The 21,552-nt window shown below is 43.0% G+C and overlaps 1 protein-coding gene across 1 annotated transcript in view; it reads left to right on the forward strand.

Annotated features, from left to right (window-relative positions):
- CDC42BPB (CDC42 binding protein kinase beta) overlaps nucleotides 1-21,552 on the forward strand; it is a 903,752-nt gene that overhangs the window by 263,940 nt on the left and 618,260 nt on the right. The window contains exons 10-11 of the mRNA XM_069207298.1: nucleotides 11,657-11,823; nucleotides 11,911-12,030. Of these exons, the coding sequence (XP_069063399.1) occupies nucleotides 11,657-11,823; nucleotides 11,911-12,030 (287 nt within the window). The remainder of the gene's footprint in view (nucleotides 1-11,656; nucleotides 11,824-11,910; nucleotides 12,031-21,552) is intronic.

Below are 21,552 nucleotides of genomic sequence, written 5' to 3' on the forward strand. Positions count from 1 at the left end.
GACCTGGCAGAATGAAATAAAACGGAATACATAATCTCCAGTAATTATCAATACATGCAAGCCTAAATATTCATATTATTGAATCCATATTCCTCTTACCAATCATAATCACAGGGGTGTCAAAGCCATATAGTCAGAGGTCTGTTATCCTTGTATACTAACCACCATTTGGAACTGGATGTCTTCAGGATGCCTCCACCACTGCACCCAAAAGACTGTACTGTCTCCTGCCGAACTCTAGTGCTCCAGTAGTTCGATATCTCATATGACAAACTCTCCAACATTCACCCCAATTAGTTATGTAACTTCTGATTCATTTAAAGAACATTTAAGTTATTCATAATTATCACCATTAATGTTTATTCGTTTTTGTTGCAAGCATGATTATTAATATTTAAGTTATTATTAATTACATTTAGTTATTTTAGCAAGGTGAACACATTTGTAGCTTATGTATATGTTTTCTGTTTCTCTTGTCTTGAGCTACTGAAATACATTAGTCATTATAGTGGTCAGAAATTGTCTTGTCATTTGTTGTGGAGGCAAATGTTAAAATTGTTTTCAAGTGGTTGTTGTGAAAACATCACCGTTTCCATTAGTGTTTTGGTGAGCCACATAGTTTTCTCTTTGCCTGCTTGTGTGTGGTAACGATTTATTGCAATTAAGTTTTTTGGTGTCCCCATGGCTTTTGGGAATATTTTTGATTTCAGGTTCACTCAATTAACACATTTTATTCTGTTCATGTCTTCTGTTCTGGTGACTTCCCCCTTGCTACCAATTATCCAGCCATGCAAGGCTGATGCACACACCTTTAGAGCCAGTGGTATACCACAAATGTATGCATCTTTCAATTGGAAAGCTAATTTAGTAGTAATAACATAGGCCTGGTGTATAAATTCATTTCAAGCCCTTTGTATGTTGGAACCACTCACAGCTGTTTACAAATACAGGGTGGCTCTTAGAACTCACCCCTCCTTAATTTGGAAATTACTCTGAGTCTCAGCTGAACAAAGAAATTATTCTGCTGACTTTCTTTCCACATCACTGTGCCTCATGGACTGGGGATATGCTCCTTATGATGGACAGGAAGTGAACAGTTGGAAATGGCATTTTCTGTAGGGTCACCTCCAAATGTTCTGCCATTTACCCTCCACTTTTTAGCTGCAAAGTAGCGCTGCTAGACCACGCGCCAGGATTTAAGGTACTGTGTTCAGCAGACTTAAGTGGGTCATTGTATCCGTTCCACGCGTTATCGCGGTCAGACTGAACTCTTGACTTTCTCGGTCCTGCGCGACCAGGTAACCACAGTTGGCGCTTTGCACCTTTATGTGCTGTTTTCACCTAAATCTCGAAAATTGCAAATGTGCCTTTAGAAGTGGGGGTGACTTCAAATAAGCTTCTTGAGTTGCACGGGTCCTCCTTTCATCCCAGCCCTGCCTTCAAATTATCTAGGTAATCAGCCCTTTGCGTTGGGACAGGCACATCTGTATTCATTTGTGTCAGCTACCCTTCACTCTTCCTGCCCAGGAAGACCCATCAGAGTGCAGATGGGTGCTCAGACGCACCCAACCTTCCTTTGTTTGTAGCTGTCTAGAGGGAATGCACCAAGTGTAGCTGTCACCTGCCCCAGATGTTTATTGGAGACCGGCTGCAAGTCACACAGAGCAGTAATAGCAGAGAAATGCCCACTTTCTATGAGTGGCATTTTAAAAATAGTAATGTTAAAGCTACCTTCACGAATAAAGAGGATTTATCATTACCATTCCAGTGTTATGAAATATGATGTAGCTACTCATTTCTAATCAGGAATTACAGCTTAAAAGTATTTTTAGGAATTCCCAATCTTGGCATATGAGAGTGTAGGCATCACAGTAGTGAAAAATTACTTTGGGAGTTTTTTTTTTTACTACCAGGACATGTATAACTTAAAGGTAGATGTCCTTCTTTTGGCAAACAGTATTTACCACAAAGTTTTTACATCAGACTACAATTATAACACATTTTTTATCATGTGAGATTTTAGAATGAATATGCCTTTAAGAGGTAGGTGTGTGTGTGTACGTACACACACGTGCAGGCCTTGAAAAATCATAAAAATATTACTAGACCTGCAGGTCGAGTAGCTTGAATAATCTACTCCACCTTACTGTAATGTACTTGCCCCGGAAACGAGTCTCAAATTGTGTGATCCTAGGCAAATATTGTATTTTACAGTCACCTTTTTCTTCATTCTCACATATGAGTACACCTTCAAATATGTGAGCTCAGCGTTTCTGCTGTGTAAAAAAAAAAAAAAAAATCCTCTTTTGTTTGATTAAATACACTAAACGTTTGCTCCATGTATAATAAATCAAGCCCACATATAGGATACACATGATCCATGCGTCACTTTCTTTTTAGTTTATTAATAGATTTGCCATCAGGGCAGGAGTGATTCTCCGTTTATGTTTAAACACTCACTTCTAATAAATATATCACTAAAGCATGATGTGGTAGTGCACCGTCATTTACAGACAGTAAATTTCCAAGAAATGTCCAAAAACCTTCCCACTAACTTCCAGCTTTACTGATAAAACTATATAATGTATTAACAATAATCTGTGAAAATTGGGTTTCAGAAAACATTTTATCATTTGCACATCACCAAGTAAAGTGTTCTGACCTTTTTGCATCCTATTAAAGTATTTTTCATCACACACAACAACAAAAAATGGTCTTTCACAGCTACTGGGGTTATATATATTTAAGTACATATGTATATATTTGTGTGTGTACCCATATATTTAAGTTTTTTGTTTCGGGATGGGTAGGGATATAGGGTGATAGGGTGGTAAAGGTACTTTAGGGTTTGGGGTGGGTAGGGAAATAGAGTGGTAAGGGTGTTTTTAGGATTTGGGTATGGGTATTGGTTGTAAAATTATTTTTTAGGGTTCAGAGGTGGGTAAGGGTTTTGGATGGTGAAGGTATTTTTAGGGTTTAGGGGTGGGTAGGGGTATTAGGTGGTAAGGGCATTTTAAAGGTTTAGTGGTAGGTAAGGGTACTGGGTTTTAAGGGTAATTAAGAAAGTGGCGTTTGGGGGGGTTCTCTCTCCCAAAATATAAATAATATATATTTATATATTCACTTAAAAAAACAAAGGATACAGGGACGTTATAGTTAGAATCTGAATTTACTCACACAAAACCATAGAAATTCAGCAGATATAGTTAGTTATTTCAAGTAACTATAACTCATGGCCTCAGGTAACCATAACTCATGCCTGGCCCTGCAGTTAACCCTCTATAACCGCCCAACCTGACACCTTTGGCTGTGCGCGGCGGGGATTGGCCGCAGTGCCCGGCCTGCAGCCAACCCCCACTAACCACCCAACTCCAGGCTGTGCACGGCCTTTGGCCTTGCGCAGCAGGAGTTGGCTACAGGGCCTGTCTCTTTGGGTGTGAGAATAGGTGTGAGAGGATGTCTTTGGGTGTGAGTGGTAGTTTGTCTGTCTGGGCGTGAGAAGGCCTGTGTGGGTGTGATAATGTCTGATTGCGCTCCAATAGATGAAAGATGCATTCATCTCCAAAAAGGTTTTCAGATCGTTTTTCAATTCAAAATTGTGAAGTACACACACTTTCTTTTTACGTTCGCCAAGCCCGGGAGTTAGGATCATTTGTCCCTCCAGAAGTGGAGCTTTAACTGGGGCATCTGCTACTTTTGTATTTTAAGTGCTTCCTGTTGAGGTTTAATTTCTGTGAAATGAGCATCATGGCCCGAATGGAAGCTCAACTGCTCCTTTATCCAACACGAGTCCATAGTTTGCAACAAATGTCTTCCCAGCTGGAGCACCATCTACTAGTTAGTTAGTAAGTGCTACCTCATTGGGTAAATGTGCAGTGTAGGGGAGGGGGGGTTGTGTGCCCATCCCCTCCCCCGACCGATTTCAGTCCCAGGGATCTCATCTCCCAGGGCCCAATACAATTCTATGGTGGGTCATGCGGCCCCCCTCCCCGGGCCCCTGTGACACCATCCCCTGGGACCCACCTTATAAGTACTACCTCTTTGTGGGGGAGAGGAGCTGCGCTTCTCCCTCCCCCAGCCAATTTAGGTCCTGGAAACCCCATCCCCTGGGGTCCGGCCATCTGCTCAGCCACCTGCAGGGCACCCAGTGTGCATTGGGACCACAGTGGAGCCTTCAGGCCTCCAAAGACCTGGCCAGCTCCTTGCCTCCTGCGGGAGCCGGTTGAAGTACTCAGCTAGGGAGGGTTTGTAGAGCCTTCGGGTCCCTATATATACAAATTTGTATTTTCTTTCATTTCTCAAAAACTGCTGAACTGATTACACCAAATAGCAACAAGCATTTGCAGTGCATTGGGCCTCGCACTTGCTCAAATTAGAACTATTAGCGTTGTAAATTCCTAACTGGACGTATCGGCAAACATTCAGTTATCTATGTAACAGGGTTGATGGCCAAGGCGGTAACAAAACTGTCCCAAGGAGGGACAAACATAAAGCATTTACTAATGATAAAGGATTTTTGAAAGGCAAGCCCATGAACGAGTGATTGTGATGGGCGTGCAGTGGGCCTGGTTAAAAGCCCAATGATAGATTACAACACGTCAGAGCGCTTGCTCGACCTAAAAAAGGTGCTTTCTGTACCAAGAGCTAGCTTTCTGCCAAATGTGGTGTAAATTTGTCCAGTGGTTCATGTCTATGCACAGCATGTGTATCTGCAGCTACACATGCCATTGAACGGAAAATGTCACTTACCCAGTGTACATCTGTTCGTGGCATGAGACGCTGCAGATTCACATGCGCCCTCCCACCTCCCCGGGAATGAAAATAAACTTGTACATTTATAAATTTGTAAATATATCACTTTTAATCACACTATGTACATATATACTTACTCCATTGCATGGGCACTATTACTATATATACAACTCCTACCTCACCCTCTGCGGGGAAAACAATCTAAGATGGAGTCGACGCCCATGCGCAATGGAGCCGAAATGGGAGGAGTCCCTCGATCTCGTGACCCGAAAAGACTTCTTCGAAGAAAAACAACTTGTAACACTCCGAGCCCAACACTAGATGGCGGGATATGCACAGCATGTGAATCTGCAGCATCTCATGCCACGAACAGATGTACACTGGGTAAGTGACATTTTCTATATATATATATATATATATATATATATATATTTATTCCATTTGCATGGACATCTCTTTTCTTTATACTCGATCACTCCTACCTTACCCTCTGCGGGCAAACAATCTAACATGGAGTCGATGCCCAGGTGCAATGGAGCCGAAGAGGAGTCACTCTGTCCCGTGACTCGAAAACACTTCTTTGAAGAAAAACAACTTGTAACACTCCGAGCCCAACACTAGATGGCAGATGTATGCAAAGCATGTGAATCGGCAGCGAACATGCCATGAACAGATGTACACTGGGTAAGTGACATCTTCCATATATATCTTACTAATACTTACCTTAGATAAGCAAACAATGCGTGGTAATGGCATGCAAGGTAAAAGCATATATGAAGTTAAAAAAAAATGTGGTGTAAAAAATGCCTTGTGAAGGCATGCATTGTATTTCCCTGCGTTGTTTAGTCATACAACCCTGCCTTTTATTTACATGGCACTCTGCCCGTCTGGGCTACCTAGGGCCCACTATAGGGGTGACTTTGTAAGAAAAGGGAAGTTTAAGGCATAGCAAGAGGTTTTAAAGTGGCAGTGAAACTGCACACACAGGCTTTGCGATGGCAGGTTTGAGACATGTTTAAGGGCTACTTAAGTGAGTGGCACAATCAGTGCTGCAGGCCGCTAGTAGCTATTTAATTTACATGCTTTGGGAGTATGGTATACCCCCTTTACAAGGGGCTTACAAGTAAGTATGCCAGTTGTGGATTCACCAATGTTACCATGTTTAGGGGAGAAGCACTTGCACTTAACTCTGGTCAGCAGTGGTAAAGTGCTTACAGTCCTAAGGCCAACAAAAAGATTCAGCAAAGAAGTGGAGGGTAAAAGGCAAAAGGTTTGAGGGTGACCCTGCAGAAAGGGTCATTTCCAACAAGATCCCCCTCCAGCCTAACGTCCGGGTAGACTACTCAATACATTGATGGTCTTCCCTGCTCAGGCGATAGAACATGGACAGTAGCCCAGTACTTTAACTATGCATGTGAAACATGAATATGAAAGTAATTTAGAGGTGTACAGTGAAGCTGTAGTTCCGTGAACACCATAAGAAATTGTGCAAGTCCCAATCCCTCTTGAAGTGAAGGGTGTGAACCCTCTTCTGTTCTCTAGGCCATTCATGCGACAAGTCCTTATTGTAGTCGCAGTCATGGCAGAAGCATAAGAATTCTAAGCAGGATTTGTCTCAGTACTGCCATTCTCTGCTAGAGAAGTCACAAGGATGTCATGATGCCTCTTGGTCTGGCTCCCTGAATCCCAGCAAGGATCCAATGTTGCAGCTGATCCTGATGCACCCACAGATTCTCAGTACTTTGGCAGCCTTGCAACAGATTGAGGCTTTTAGAGAGTCCATGTTGTGTATTCTCTGCACTCTTCTAGCTACCTCTGCACGTTCAGGCCCCATGGATTTGCAGAGTCCTTTTGTTGGGTTACTGCTGGCAGATCCGTCTTCGCTGCCATCTGTGCCTTCCGAACCAGTCTCTGTATCCGCTTAGTTTCAATGCCAACTTCCACTCCAGCACCGAAACCTGTGCAGTTCCCTTTCACATAGATGCTAGCGCCAACACTTGGGGTCTGAAGGAGGGCTCTGTGTGTCAATAGTCATGGCTGACTGAGGCAAACTCATCTCTGCGTCAACTGAGGTTGTGTCCTGATTATGCCCCGCTGCATCTGTCCCTGTACAACTTAATTCAAATATAACAGTGTCTTTACCACAAAGCCTCCCTCTTGCGCTCCAACAACTTTTTGATTCTGACTTTTAAGCAAAGTCAGCCAGTTTTTGGAGATTATGATGGCTTAGCCCTCCTCTTCCTCTGGCTTTGATGATGACAACTTTTACATGAATTTTACTTGAGGCCAGTAGATTGAACACTTCTTGCCAAGGCTAGGTTGGTCTACTGCTCAACCTTCCCACCCAACCCTCCCCTGGGGGCCTTTGAGGCAAGGCAGTGCGGACTTTTTCATAGTGGATAGGCCTCTGCATTCAGATCTGCTACACATTGGCCAAGAAGCAACCTCTGACAGGACTTTTTGATCTGAGCCATTTCACAGACTAACCATACTTGGGAGGTACTGCTTTGGTATGTATTATAAAGATGAAGAATCTGCAGTTAGAGATAGCCCTCAGAAGAATAACTTACTTATCTCTGGTAATGCTTTTTCTAGTGGATACTCCCTGCACATTCCTCATTGCCCTCCCACTTCCCGATTATGTGGAATTGTGTTTCTTTATAATCTAAAAAGGTCAGAGTTCAGGAATTTACACGTTGATTTTTGTTGGTTGAAGACTGAGTCGTGAAAGAAACTGAGGTTGGTTCGCAGTTGTGGCACTTAGTTGCATTTCAGATCATCACTTCCGGGGCAGAGTGCAGTGAACATACTGACTCACAGGAGCAATGCTGTTTATAAATCTTCCAAATCTAGTCTGACACCTTGGGATGCTTTAAAGGTGAGGAAACTGTGGTTAGCTAACCGTATCCACCATAAAAGGTCCCCTTGCGCTCCTCCCACCTTCCAGGACCTAATTAATGGTGGCCGATGCGTGATTCTTTTGAGCAGGTGCCAAGGCCCAGCTCTATCGTTTCACTTACCTGAGACTGGTCCTCCGGCCAGCCTAGGCCCTTCCGGACTCTGCCTTCGCACCTTGAGGCCCTGCGTAGCTTCTGCAGCTTCATCTCTCTGTAGTCTCTCCTCTGGGCCCTTGGCTCTCACTCGGACTTCTCAACCTTTCTCTCACTCTTTTTCTCTGCTGCATCCCCTCATGCTAGTTCCTCTTTTTGTGCTCTTTTTTTGTGCTCTCTCAGCTCTCTTTGCCATGTGCACTCATTTCCATTCTCACACTTGACTCTGCCATTTTCCAATCTCGATTCTCATACCCTTGGGCTCTTGCTGCCCTTTTGTGCCAATTGTGCCTTTAGTTACTGACTTTTCTGCAACTTTCCATCCTGCTACTTTGTGCCTTTAGTTTCCGACTCTTCGCCTCTTTCCATCCAGCTACTTTCCATCTCCTCTTTCCATCCAGCTACTTTCCATCTCCTCTTGCCTCCTCAGTCCTTCCTAGCTCTTTTCACCCTTTTTTCCCCCCACTTCCGTCTCCTCCTGCTCCTTACCTGCTCTCCTATGCCGTTTGCCTCTTCCCAAGCCCTGACCACCGTCCCCTGCATCTCTCTCTCCTCCAGGTCCTACTTCTTAATGGCGACTGTTACGCATCTGTGCCTCAGGCTCACTAAAGGCAAACCCATCTGTGCCCGTCCACCCCTAGTCTGCACCTAGTGCTACAAACCTTGCTCTGACTGACCCCGCAGCTACCCCGCTGACATCTTCTGCTCGTATTGACACTACCACAGTTGCTACTACCACGCCTCACCTCACCCGATTGTAGGACCTTTCACCTGCACACACTGCCACTTCACCTGCAGTAACACCCAGATTCACCACCCCTAAACAGGTCTCAACATGCACCACACCCCCACCACTATACCAACTTGCATTCATGCTTCTCAAACACACGCTAACTCTGCAGACAAGCCAATAAGATATGGGACCTCATCAACAACCACAGACTTGACATCCCCTTCCTCACCGAAACCTGTCTCAACCCAGCGTCGTCGCCCGACATTGCCACAGCCATCATGACAGGCTACATGATTGCGTACCAAGACAAACCCCAGAAGCCAGGCGAAGGCCTTACCACCATCCATAAGGATGCCATTAAACTGCACCCCATCCGCAGATATGAACACACCGTTCTTTGCACACGTGGACTTCAGACTATGAACAGACAAAAAAATTAACATCAAAGGAACCCTCACATAAGGACTTCATCTTCCTCTTTGACCTCAACTTTCACCTCAATGATTCTATGGGCCTCATAACCTCAGCCCTGCTTGCAAGCCTTCACGACATTGGTCTCACCCAGCTCGTCCCAGGCCAAACTCGCATTATAGGTACACTCTGAACCTCTTATTCACCTCAAGCAACAAGGTTAAATTCAAGCGCCCAACCCACTCACATGGACGGATCACTACATTGTTCACTTTCTTGTCAACACGCCACAAGCCACCACTCTAAAAAGACCCAGCACACCCAGACAGAGTTGGAGGAAAATAAATTAAGTCAACTGGACAAGCATGCTCGCAACCAACCAACCAGACTCCACCAACGACCTAAACAACAGCATAACAAAATTCAACAGATGGATCTCTGACTGTGCAGTCATCTTAGCAACATCAAGAACACTAAACATAGGAGAACCAACAAGCAAGCTAGGTGGTATACCACATCCTCAGAGATTCTAAATGCCACTGCAAACAGCTAGAAAGGAAATGGCAAACAAGCTGGGACACCACCAACAAACACCTACAAGGTTGCGCTCAGACACCAGCACCACCAACTAAGGGATACGAAGAAAAGGGTCCTGGCACTGAGAGTAGAAACCAGCAACTGCAAAGACCTATTCACAATTGTCAAAGAATTCACCAAACCTGCAACAGCAACCAACATCACCCCTTCGCAAGGACTCTGCAGCGATCGCTCTAACTTCTTCCATAACAAAATATCAAAGATCTACAGCAACTTCAAGCCCCAGCCCAACCCTGAAGACATCATCAACCTGCTGTTCACCACCACAAATGAGGACCTACATCTAACTTGTACCTACTCACCAGAGAAGACACTGCCGCAGCCATGAAGACAATCCACCCAGGAGCTGCTACAGACCCTTGCCCCCACTACCTCTAAAACCTTGGAGGAACAGGGATCAGCCCCATGCTGACATTCATCAACACCATCGAAATCTCATCCTTCCTAGATAGCTAGAAATATGCAGAAGTCATCACCCTCCTTAAGCAACCATCAGCTGGCTCAAGAGAGTTTTGCAACTACCAGCCCATCTCAACGCTGCCATTCCCAGCCAAAGTCCTAGAGAAGGTGATCAACAAGCAACTTTCCTGCCACCAAGAATTTCGCCAACTACTGGACAGCACACAATCTGGCTTCCAGAACAACCACAGCATTGACACAGCCTTCATGCGGCCACAGACAACTTCTGGGCCAACCTCAAACGAAGAGACATCACAGAACTTATCCTACTCCATCGCTCTGCAGCTTTCAACACAGTCTGTCACCACACACTTGTCTCAAGAGTACATCACACGGGAATTCAAGCACAAACATTTAAATGGATAGCCTCATTTCTCACAGGCAGAAACCAGAGAGTAAGGCTCTAACCACACACCTCCGAACCCAGGAAACTCATCTCCAGAGTCCGACAACAATTGCCACTCAGCTCACTCCTCTTCAATATATTCATAACACTGCTCGCAAACATCAACAGAACCCACGGCGATCAACGGCCTTTCTTATGCTGATAACGACACACAGCGCATCCTTTCCTTGAGGGACGACACCAGCATCACCAAAAAAAAACACCTTTTTGAACTGCATGGCATTGCTAACTGGATGAACGAGGATTGCCTGAAGCTTAACATCGACAAGACAGCTGTACTGATCGTCGATAAACAGAGCTTTCCCCGGGATTCCTCCTGGTGGCCCAATGAGCTTAGGATCCACACTTATCCCATAGGATCACATCAGAAAATTAAGACTCATCCTGGACAACAAACTCACCACGGAATTGTAAATCAGCACCATGAACTCCTCATGTTTACTCATCCTGTGAATGTTGCGTAAGCTGTTCAAGTAGCTCTACCAGATGCATTGTCACACAAGCCCTCATTACAAGCAGACAAGACTACGGCAATGCACTCTGTTGGAATTGCAACTTACCTCATACACTCACTCTAGACCAATCGGAATGCTGCCAGACTCCTCCTCGGCCTCTTTTGCAGTCCTGAAATCCCACCTCACAGAGCTCCATTAGCTCTCGGACTAGAAACTCTTGTCAGTTCAAGCTTCTCACCCATGCTTTCAGTGTTCTTTACAATATAGGACTTGCCTACCTTAACCACCACCTACACTTCTAAAAACCCACCAGACAGCTGTGTTCAGCATCAGGTTCACTTACACACACCCTGCACGTCCACAGAAGCAGAACTGGTGGACGTTCATTTTCATAAATCATGGCCAAGACTTTGAAGACCTTCCCCAACTCATCAGGACTTCTTTTTTGCTTCTCGAACTTCACAAGAAGCTGAAGACCTGGCTTTTCAGCTAACCCAGCGGTACATCAAAGACACAGCTGGGTTTAGGCTCGTCCTACATCCTGCTCTGCGCATGGATACCCTCACGAGTGACACTTGTGTGCTTAACAAATTAACATAACATAATGAAGCTAAGTAACTTGTTTATTTAGGCGCTTCATGAGAAAGCATTTCAGCAATCACAGCTTTTTTATTGAGATCTTGACATTTATAAATTACTTTAAACATTGCCCCGGCTGAGTCCCAAGAGAAGAATGTTGCATGCTGTTGAACTTTAGGCACAGTTTAGAGAGATGCTATTTCTTACTTTTCAGCTGCTTTTCTGACCGAGGCTCTTTAAGGACTGTAGTACATTCAGATGCTGGAACCCAAAATGAGGATGTCCAGCGAGGGTTGGAGAATAGTCTGCAGATAGAAGCTTATGAGCGCAGGATTCGAAGACTTGAGCAAGAAAAACTCGAGCTGAACCGAAAACTTCAGGGTAAGATGTAGCATATGCTTCAGCATTTTTCAACATACACCTGTTTTTTATATTTCCAATTGTCATTCTGTTTACATTTATCCTTAGAATCCACACAGACCGTTCAATCTCTTCATGGCACTCCCCGATCAACAGGAACTCTGACACGTGATAAAGAGATCAAAAAGTTAACTGAGGAAATAGAGCGTTTGAAGAACAAAATATCAGGTATGTTCTCCTCTTTTCACAAACCTCTCTATCTCAATTAGACACCTTGGAAAGAAAATCCTTTCATGGATGTTCAAAACATAGTCTTGGGCTCTATTTGCCCCACAGTACAATACTTTGCAAACCTTCTGTACCTAATGTTTATGAAGAATCATTTTGCCTTTTAGAAGAGAAGCTTGCCTAGTAGCTCAATTTAAATGTATTTTCAACTTTGTTCGTAGAACATGGCATCAAAGTCATATAATTGACCAAGCATATCTAAATCAACAACAGTCTTGCACCACACCAACATACATTCCATATTAATTTAGACTTAACTGTCATAAACTTTCTGCAATGTCATTCTGACAATAGTTTATAATAGTTATGCACCGTGTCTGAGATGCATCTATAAAAAGCACTCTTCTCTGGCTGAGTATTGGAAATTTGAAAGAAAAAAAACAAAACATCCTTAGCATAGATCAAACTAATTTTATTTTGAAACTCGCTTTGAAAAAGTACTTGTGAACTACATTTTGACCAATCTAAATGTTAGCCTCAAAAATTCAAAATTCCAATAAAATTCAGCAACAATTAAATGAGATGCTTAAAACTGTTTTCTTGTGTGAAATTCACGTTGCACACAGCTCTCTGCAGGTAGGTAAGAAAGTCTGATTGCCTTCCCAAATCCTGCTTTTCTTTAAAATATATTGTTCCGTTGATATATTTGGCCTTTATTGAGCACAAATCTAAATACAGCAGCAATTATTATGAATGCTGTCTTCACTGAAATTAGGCACTTGCCTTCACATCAAACTCCAAATATCACTTTTATGCTGACTTTTGCTGAACTTCACAATGGTGGAAAGAAATGCATTTAGCACTTTAATTGAGTTGTGCATCTTCAGCACACAGATTTGGCCTGTAATGCCGTCTTGTGTGCAACATGTTCTACTTAACCACACCTGTCAGTTTTTTTCTCTAATCAGAATACCTCATTACATTTTTGACAGTGGACTATATGCTTCACATGTGGGCGGAAATGTGTTGACTAAGCACTAGCCTTGTGTAATGCAGAAAGATTATGAATTTAACTTTTTTTATTTTTTTAAACATTATTGAAGTGCTGGAAATCCTAATAGGGTGTCTAAGTACCACTATTGCGGGTACCCTTCAATACTAACGTTCTGTAGAATTTTCACATATTGCTTAGTGGATAAAGTTGTTCAACCCCCTACTCTTCTTGAATAAATCATTCCACTGTTTAACTGCTAGTTCATCTAGAAGCTGGTGAATGCATAGAAGAGGCATATGTAGTGTTAGCCTCAACGATCTTAGATTGCAGATTAATATTTCTGTTCTTTTCCTGGCTAAAACTTTGGAGGTTAAGGGAAATATCATTGGGTAATTTGTTTGACAATTTTGCCACTTGTATGACCCAGTAATTATCAGTCACCTTTGCCAAGCCTTTTTGTAAACTACAGCATCTGTTGACGACCCCCTACTAAATCAGAAAGGGCACTTGTCATTCTTTTTGCATTTGTTGTGTTGAAAATTGAGAGTTTGGTGCTCAACCAATAAATTATTACAAATCAAAGGTATTACTTTCCTCTGCTAGAACATAAGGAGAAACAATGTAATGTACTAGTTTCCTTAGCCCCTGATATTTGCTGGTGTTGAGTCAGGCTTACTCCTCTGCTCTTGCTCCAACACCCTTCATCCTCTGTCCTGTCCGGATTTCCCTGCTCATTAATCAATCACTCATGAAATTTATAAAGCGCACTACTCACCTCTCAAGGCGCTGGTGGGGTGGCTGAGCTACTGGTCGAATAGCCATGTTTTGAGGAGTTTCCTGAAAGTCAGGAGGTCCTGGGTCTGGCGCAGATGGAGCGGTAGGGAGTTCCAGGTCTTGGCGGCAAGGTGAGAGAAGGATTTTCCTCTGGCGGTGGTGCGGCGAATGCAGGGGACGGGGCGAGGCTGACAGACGGGAGCGTGGAAGGTGAGTCTGTCGTTGAGGTAGGCCAGGTCTGTGTTGTGGAGCGCTTTGTGTGCGTGGGTGAGTAGTTTGAAGGTAATCCTCTTTGATACGGGTAGCCAGTGTAGGTCTCTGTGGTGGGCAGAGATGTGGTCACGGCGTGGGACGTCGAGGATGAGTCGGGCAGAGGCGTTTTGGATGCATTTTCGTTTGTTGTTTGGCCGTGGTGCATGCATAGAGTGCGTTGCTGTTGTCCAGTCAGCTGCTGACCAGGGCGTGGGTGACAGTCTTTCTGGTTTAAATGGGAATCCAATTGAAAATCTTGCGGAGCATGCGAAGGGTATTGTAGCAGGAAGAGGAGACTGTGTTGACCTGCTGAGTCATGCTGAGTCCAAGATGATTCCCAGGTTTCGTACTTGGGTGGTGGGTGTGGGTGCGGCTCCTAGGGAGGTAGGCCACCAGGAATCGTTCCAAGCGGAGGTGTTGCTGCCAAAGATGAGGATCTCTGTTTTGTCTGTGTTTAACTTGAGGCGGCTCGATTCCATCCAGTTGGCGATAGCGTGTAGTCGATTGTGGAGGTAGTTTCTTGCTGTTGTGGGGTCTTTCGTGAGGGAGATAATTAGCTGGGTATCGTCTGCATAGGATACTATGTTGATGTGGTGGGATCTTGCGATGTTGGCGAGAGGAGCCATGTAAACATTGAAGAGTGTTGGGCTGAGGGAGGATCCCTGGGGGGCGCCACAGATGGTTTTGGAGGATTCGGACAGGTAAGGCTGAAGGCGGACTCTCTGGGTTCTGCCGGAGAGGAATGAGGAGATCCATTCGAGGGCCTTACCGCGGATCCCGGCGTTGTGGCGGCGTGTTCGGAGGGTCTGGTTACAAACGGTGTCGAAAGCTGCGGGGAGAGGTCCAGGAGGATGAGCGCTGCGGTTTCGCCTTAGTCGAGCATGGTCCTGATGTCATCTGTAACAGCAATGAGTGCGGTCTCAGTGCTGTGGTTCTTGCGAAACCTGGATTGGGAGGTATCGAGCGCTTTGCTGTCTTCCAGGAAGCGGGATAGTTGGCTGTTCACAATTGTTTCAATGACCTTCGCTGGGAAGGGGGGGAGGGAGATGGGCTGGTAGTTTTTGGGGTCATCTGGGTCCGCATTGGGTTTCTTCAACAGGGCGTTGACATCGGCGTGTTTCCAACTCTCCGGGAAGGTGGCTGTCTCGAAGGAGCTGTTGGTGATGGAGCGGAGATGGGGGGCGATGATGTCGCTGGCTTTGTTGAAGATCTGGTGTGGGCAGGGGTCCGAGGGGGAGCCGGAGTGGATGGAGGCCATGGTGTTGATGGTGTCTTCATTGTTGACGTGGGTCCAGGCGCATAGAGGGTTAACGTTGCTTGGTGCATTGGGTCCGTGGGTGTCTGTGGTTGGCTGGTGGGTCTGAAGCTGTTGTGGATGTCTTCAATCTTCCGACGGAAGTAAGTGGCGAGGGAGTTGCAGAGCTCCTGTGACGGCAGGGGGTCGTAGGAGCAAGGCCTGGGGTTGGAGAGTTCTTTGATGATGTCGAAGAGCTCTCTGCTGTTGTGAGCGTTGGTGTCTATGTGGCTTTTGTAGTAGGTTCTTTTGGTGGTGTGGATCAGCTGGTGATGCGTGCGGATGGCAGTCATGAGGGCGATGTGGTTGGGTTTGGTAGGTACAAGGCGCCAGGTCTTCTCCATTTTTCAGCATTCCCGTTTGGAGGCCTGTAGGTCGGGGTGAACCAGCTGGCCTTGGATCAGCTGGCCTTGGATCTGTGGTGGATGTCCAAGGGTTGTTTGAATGGCGCGAGGGTGCATTGCAGGGCTAAAGAACCAAGTGTTAATTCAGATAACAACCAAGGTTCATATTCCTGCTTTTTGCAAAGAGTGAAAGGACTGGAGACTTGCATATGATTCTAGATTTCTCCCTCTCCTATAGCTCCTATGTAAGAGTTCTCCACTATGTACCTCTGGTTCTGTTATTGTTCTTCCTTTAAATTGAGGTTTTCTTTGAGGGCCATAATCATAATGTATTCTTGTTTCCTGTGCATGTATGACCTGATTGACAAGTTAGCACCTCTCAAAGTGTTAGGAAAAGAATCCAAATCTTCTGCTGCCACATGTTTCTCAAGAGAACATCACAAAGAAAGAACATCTCTAAAAGTTAATTGGATTACTTGGAAACAGTCACTTTCTTTTTCCAACCAAATGTGAGGGCAGGCAGAATACTTAAGAGACATGACTTGAATACAAATGTCACACTGAAACCACATTTGTTATTGTCTCTGTTAAAAATAGGCTTCTATAAGGTGATGTAAAATTGACCAATAATCATACAGCTTTCACAAACAAACACCATGATGTCCAATTTGATGAGAAAGTTTGTCTTCGAATTTTTGTTGCCTCATCTCATGGTAGGGAATTTAAAGACGTTATTAAATGCTGTTCTGACAAAAACTATAGCCAAGGTAGAGCCATCTAATAATTTCACTGATCAGTGTTATGTCTAAGAGCACACCATACCAGCTGGGAGTTAGGAAAATCAGACATTTTTATCCTAGAAGATATCAAGATTATTGTTCAAACCCTTATTTTTTCAAGACTTGATTAGGGAAGCTCCCTCTTAATAGGCCTAACAAAGTTGTGCATTGTATCACCAAGACCATTGTTTTTTTAACATCCTAAGGCTCTTTTTGTCACTGGAATAAAAAAAAAAAAATCACATTACCCCTATATCAAAAACACTCCAGTTACTTACCTTTGAAGCTACATTACTCTGCATGGTCCTTGTATCACAGACAACAGCACTCCCATCTTCACTCTCACCAATAAACTTAAAATTTCACTGAATCGCATCTCTTTGAACATTTGGCACTCAAACAAAGGTGCACTATGTGACCCCATATTTTTCCAGCAGTGCAACCAGAAGTTGCAGCTCTCCCCCTCTAGTTCTACACACCTGCAGAACATCACTTATTTTGCAATGTTCAAGGATCTTAAAGTTCTCTTTTAAAGACATTTGGAAATCGGACCCATCTATCAGCACTTCCAGTTTGGCCCTCTTACAATTCTCTGTCTTGGTTACAACCTTTTTATCTGTTAGTATGACCTGTTTTCTCTCTTATCACATTTTAATGATCCTCTTTATTTCAAATATTACCCTCTTCAGAGCAAACTAACCCTTTTCTGTGATGACTTTTGCTTTCTTTTTTTCCTTTTTCCTCACCTGTCAAAGGTTTTGGCTCCCTGACAATTTTTTTTGTAGTTTCTTTCTCACTTCGACTGTAATTCCTCACAAAATGATGGTTTACTTTGTTACACTGTTCACCTTCCCCGTCCTGTTTTTTCTCCCCATTGATATTTGTAAGTAAAGTTGTTTTCTTGCCCTGATACTGTGTTCATAAATATTGCTGCCTTTTTATTGTACTGTAGATTATAAATTGGTCAAGACCCTTTGGGGTTTGTTCATGCTATATAAAATGACTAAAATTAAATATGTACATACTTACCCTGGAATTCCACTTAAAGGTGCCAGAAAAAAGTTATCCATGGTCTAATCTAAGCTCAAATTTCTGGGATTCTGTCACTGAGCTCCTGTCAACAGAAAACCTCTTTTGCATATGGTTTGTATATGGTTTGCACTTGACAGGTTTTAATCCACATTGGTGCAATTGTGTCTTTCTGCAATCGACACTTATAGAATCTCTTAGCAGTGAACTTCCTTGGCTAAGAATTGATAATCGTATCAAATTTAAAGCCCTATGCTACATGCATAAAATTAATACGGGCCTAGCTCCCAACTACCTTAAAATCCTGGTCCAACAATATCGGCCCTCTCGTTCACTTCGATCCTCTAATCAACTAAAATTCCAGGTGCCCAAATTCAGACGTGCCAAAAAGGGGGGACGCTCTTTTGCTTTCCTAGCTCCCTCTCTCTGGAATTCTCTTCCTTCTTACTTGCGTCATGAAAGGGTGTTCATTAGATTTCGAAAGGAGCTTAAGACATGGCTCTTTAACCAGTAACTGCCTAAGCTGCTAGCCTGAGCCTGCCTTCGTCTTGCATTGTCTTTAGCGCCGGGAAACCTCCGGGTAGCTGTGCGCTATATAAAATCAATAAATAAATAAATAGCAGTGACTACGTTTCACTACAAAACCCAATCCAGTAAACTTTTGATGGACTACCTTAATTGTATACTTCTCTTTAGAGGTCTCTTCTTATTTGTGATGTACATATTTTCTTATATAGTTTGGTCTTTGGGACAGTGGCATCCAGTGGTGTTAAACCGATGTAATTGTAAGACCATGGTTCTCATGGGTAGGAGAATAAGAAAAGCTCAAGTCATTGAAGCTGAACGTAGGATTTTTTCCCCCAAAGTTCTTTATGATTTGCCTACTACTCCTTCAGAAGATTAGATAGTTCTCCAGAGTAGAGACCATCAAAGGCCTCTTTTACAACTTCCATATAGGATTGTGTCTATCAAGACGTTTATAAGACTGACTCCTATGGAAGTGGTAAGAATGCAGCAGTAATGTACATGGTTGATCTTTTATAAAAAAAACAAGGAATTATTATATATTATTTCTGTTTTTGTTTAAATAAATTAAACTTTAAACAGAAACTTACCCAAAAAAGTGTCACTTTCCGCAGGCGACCCAACTTAAGTTGCTTCCAGTGTTGCTCCCTGTAATTTGTGGGTGGTATTCCCTCTACTATGTTTCCTTTCAGAGTGTGACTACCCGGCGGAGACGCCTGCTCTTTATATGCCTTTGGTCTGGATGTTAATTCCTGAGTAGTGGTCAAGCCTATGATTATTTTTTGGTGTACTGCGTTCCCTGTTTCAAGGCGTTAAAGCAGGCTTGGCAGTTATATTAGTTTAAACTAATGTGTTCTGGAGTACTTTACTCACAGTAGTAATTTTTTTCAAGTCCAACAGTCCCTTGCCCACAGCACGCCCACAGTCCAGACTCTCGTCTGTATATATACACCATTGCTTTGGCTGGAAAGGAGTAGTAGTAGTTTCTATTGGGAAGGGCTGAACCTGGAACAAGTTGAGCTGCATATTCCCTTAGGCTTTGCGTTGGCTGTGAATTAAAATAAGTTCCAGGGTTTTGTCTCTCACCTAGTGCATCAAACTACCTAGGTTACATTACACTGGGTAATGAAGACTTGGGCCTACATGTTGAGCCAAAGGCATTGCTATACGATTTGTAGAACTATAAATCTGACTGAAACTTTAGAAGTGGACTTTTTAAATGAAATGCTGCACGGAGACACGGGTAGTAAAATAAATTGAATATCATGTAAGCAGAGCTTCAGATATAATAATCTGGTTTGTTGATCCACTTTTGAGTCTCTTAATGCAACAAAACACTGTGAGCTTTCACCCATACAGAGCAGTGTGTTCATAAAAAAAGAGGTTGAGCTAAACCAACTGTACAGGAATATCCCAGTAGTAACCGAGTGAGGGGCGAGCCATGCTTCTAAACATTTCTGTTAACTGAGAATAGGATACTTATCATGATGACCAGAATGAATCAGTTACAAATAGATGCACCTGAAAAAAGGACTAAAATGTATATGTGATTATGATTGATTAATTGATTTATGTACTTATTTGGAAGATCAGAGGCTATGTTCTGCTTCTGGTGTTGCCATCTAAGAGGAAATTAGTGTCCTGATTAAAGAAAATGCCATGAGGTTGTCAGTGGTTGTGAAACATTCTGCAGTCATATTAAAAGAATATATTTATCTTCCTTGATAAGTGGATGCTATTGACCACATGAGAAATTTGAGACGTTTGAGCATGGACACGTCTTCCACGTGGCTTCCATTAGGTAAAAGGACGCAATATTTATAGAACCTAGATGAATAGTTACCAGCTTGTTGCCATGGATTTAAACAGTGATGACTCCTAAAAGTTGCAAGGGGCATCTGAATCCTGGAATGAGCAGACTGAAAGAAGAATAAGTTTTAAGTAAATGAATAAGTTGTAGTAAATGGCTAAAAAATAATGAAGAATCGCTCTCCTCACAAGGACTTGTTACACTCCTTTTTAAATATATATTTTAGTTTTTTATACAAATTTGAATAATGTTTTTGTGTGCATGTTTTATAAACATGGTCTGAAATGAAACACTCAATATGCCTGCTTCTTCTGTGGGAAGAGTGCTCCTGTCTTTTCACATTCTGCAAGAACTTGTCATGATTTTGAAGTTTGGGAAAGCAAGGACTCCTCCTTCAAGAGTCACTATTGTAAGAACTCCTGTCTAAGCTTATCCACAGATCGGGCATTAGGGAGAAGACTGTTTTTATCTTTGCTATGCAGGACTATTGTACCTTAATAACACTTACTTTCTGCGGTCTGATTGTTTTTTTTTTTCCAACAGCCACTTTCAGTCTTGCTTAAGATTTTGTCAGGCATATCATGGCTCAGCATCGCAAAGCATACATCTCTCTCTTTGGGTGTATCCTTCCATCTTTACTTGAATTTTTGTTTTAAACTGCGCTAGGTACTGCTTTAAAACAGTAGCCCTCTCTGCCTGCTTCTTTGGCTCACTTTCGTGTTCTCTCATTCTAATGTGCTGTTGCTGCAAGCGTTAGCACATTAACCCACACCCTATTCTATATGGCAGTGTTTAATAATTAGTTTGCTAATGGAGAAAGTTGACTTCAGTAATGCACACCTATTTTACAAGGCTACATCTCGTCGAGGAATAACATTTGTAAGATTGTCCTTGGAGAAACGCGGCTAACCTATTCGCCCTTTTTGAATTGTGAATCGGCACTGCAACCAACTTACATGGAAGAGCATCTGTTGGTTTTAAAAATGAACAGTTCTGGCATTGTGAGACCTTTCACTTTAGAATATTAACCAAAAGCCTTTGTTTACGCAGCATTGACATACTCAGCAACATTTTGTATCAAACGGGGAAGATTATTATTCTTTTTTTAATTTTTTTTTAAAGGAATTGAAGTGGAGGAGATTTTAGGTGGTAGACAGTTAAAATAAATCCTTTTTAGCCTTCAGAGAATTGTGAGACTCCCTCCTGAATCTGGTCTGTTGACATGTATGCATTGACTGTTGAACACTGATATTGATGTCATTGCTTTACTGTGGATGATGAAGTAATAGTTGTCTACTAAGGGTGAGAGCACATTTTCTTCTCCAGGTCAGTATTTGAAAACGCTCACACTGAGGTTGATGGGATCTTTGGACCCTGTGAAGAGTGTGTTAAACCCTAACGCATACAATCAATACAACAACACATTTAAATACCATAACTAATTTGGCCACAGAAGCAATACTCCTATCAGTGAAAAGTTTCAAAGCTTCATTACAACCACAAAGCCAAAGTCATGTAAATATTGCATAAAACTAAGTTATAAAGATAAATGAGAACCAGAGGCTGACCAAATCTGCGATACAACTTTAACCTACTCAACATCAATACCAATAAACATTCCAGAAGAATGCTACACACAAGCATTGATATAATTTGTGTACCAGAAACATTTCAGATCACTAGATGGTGACAAATTCAAAGATCAGTACATCAATTTTGTG

Source organism: Pleurodeles waltl, chromosome 9 (genome assembly GCF_031143425.1).
Source record: "Pleurodeles waltl isolate 20211129_DDA chromosome 9, aPleWal1.hap1.20221129, whole genome shotgun sequence".
Lineage (NCBI taxonomy): Eukaryota > Metazoa > Chordata > Amphibia > Caudata > Salamandridae > Pleurodeles > Pleurodeles waltl.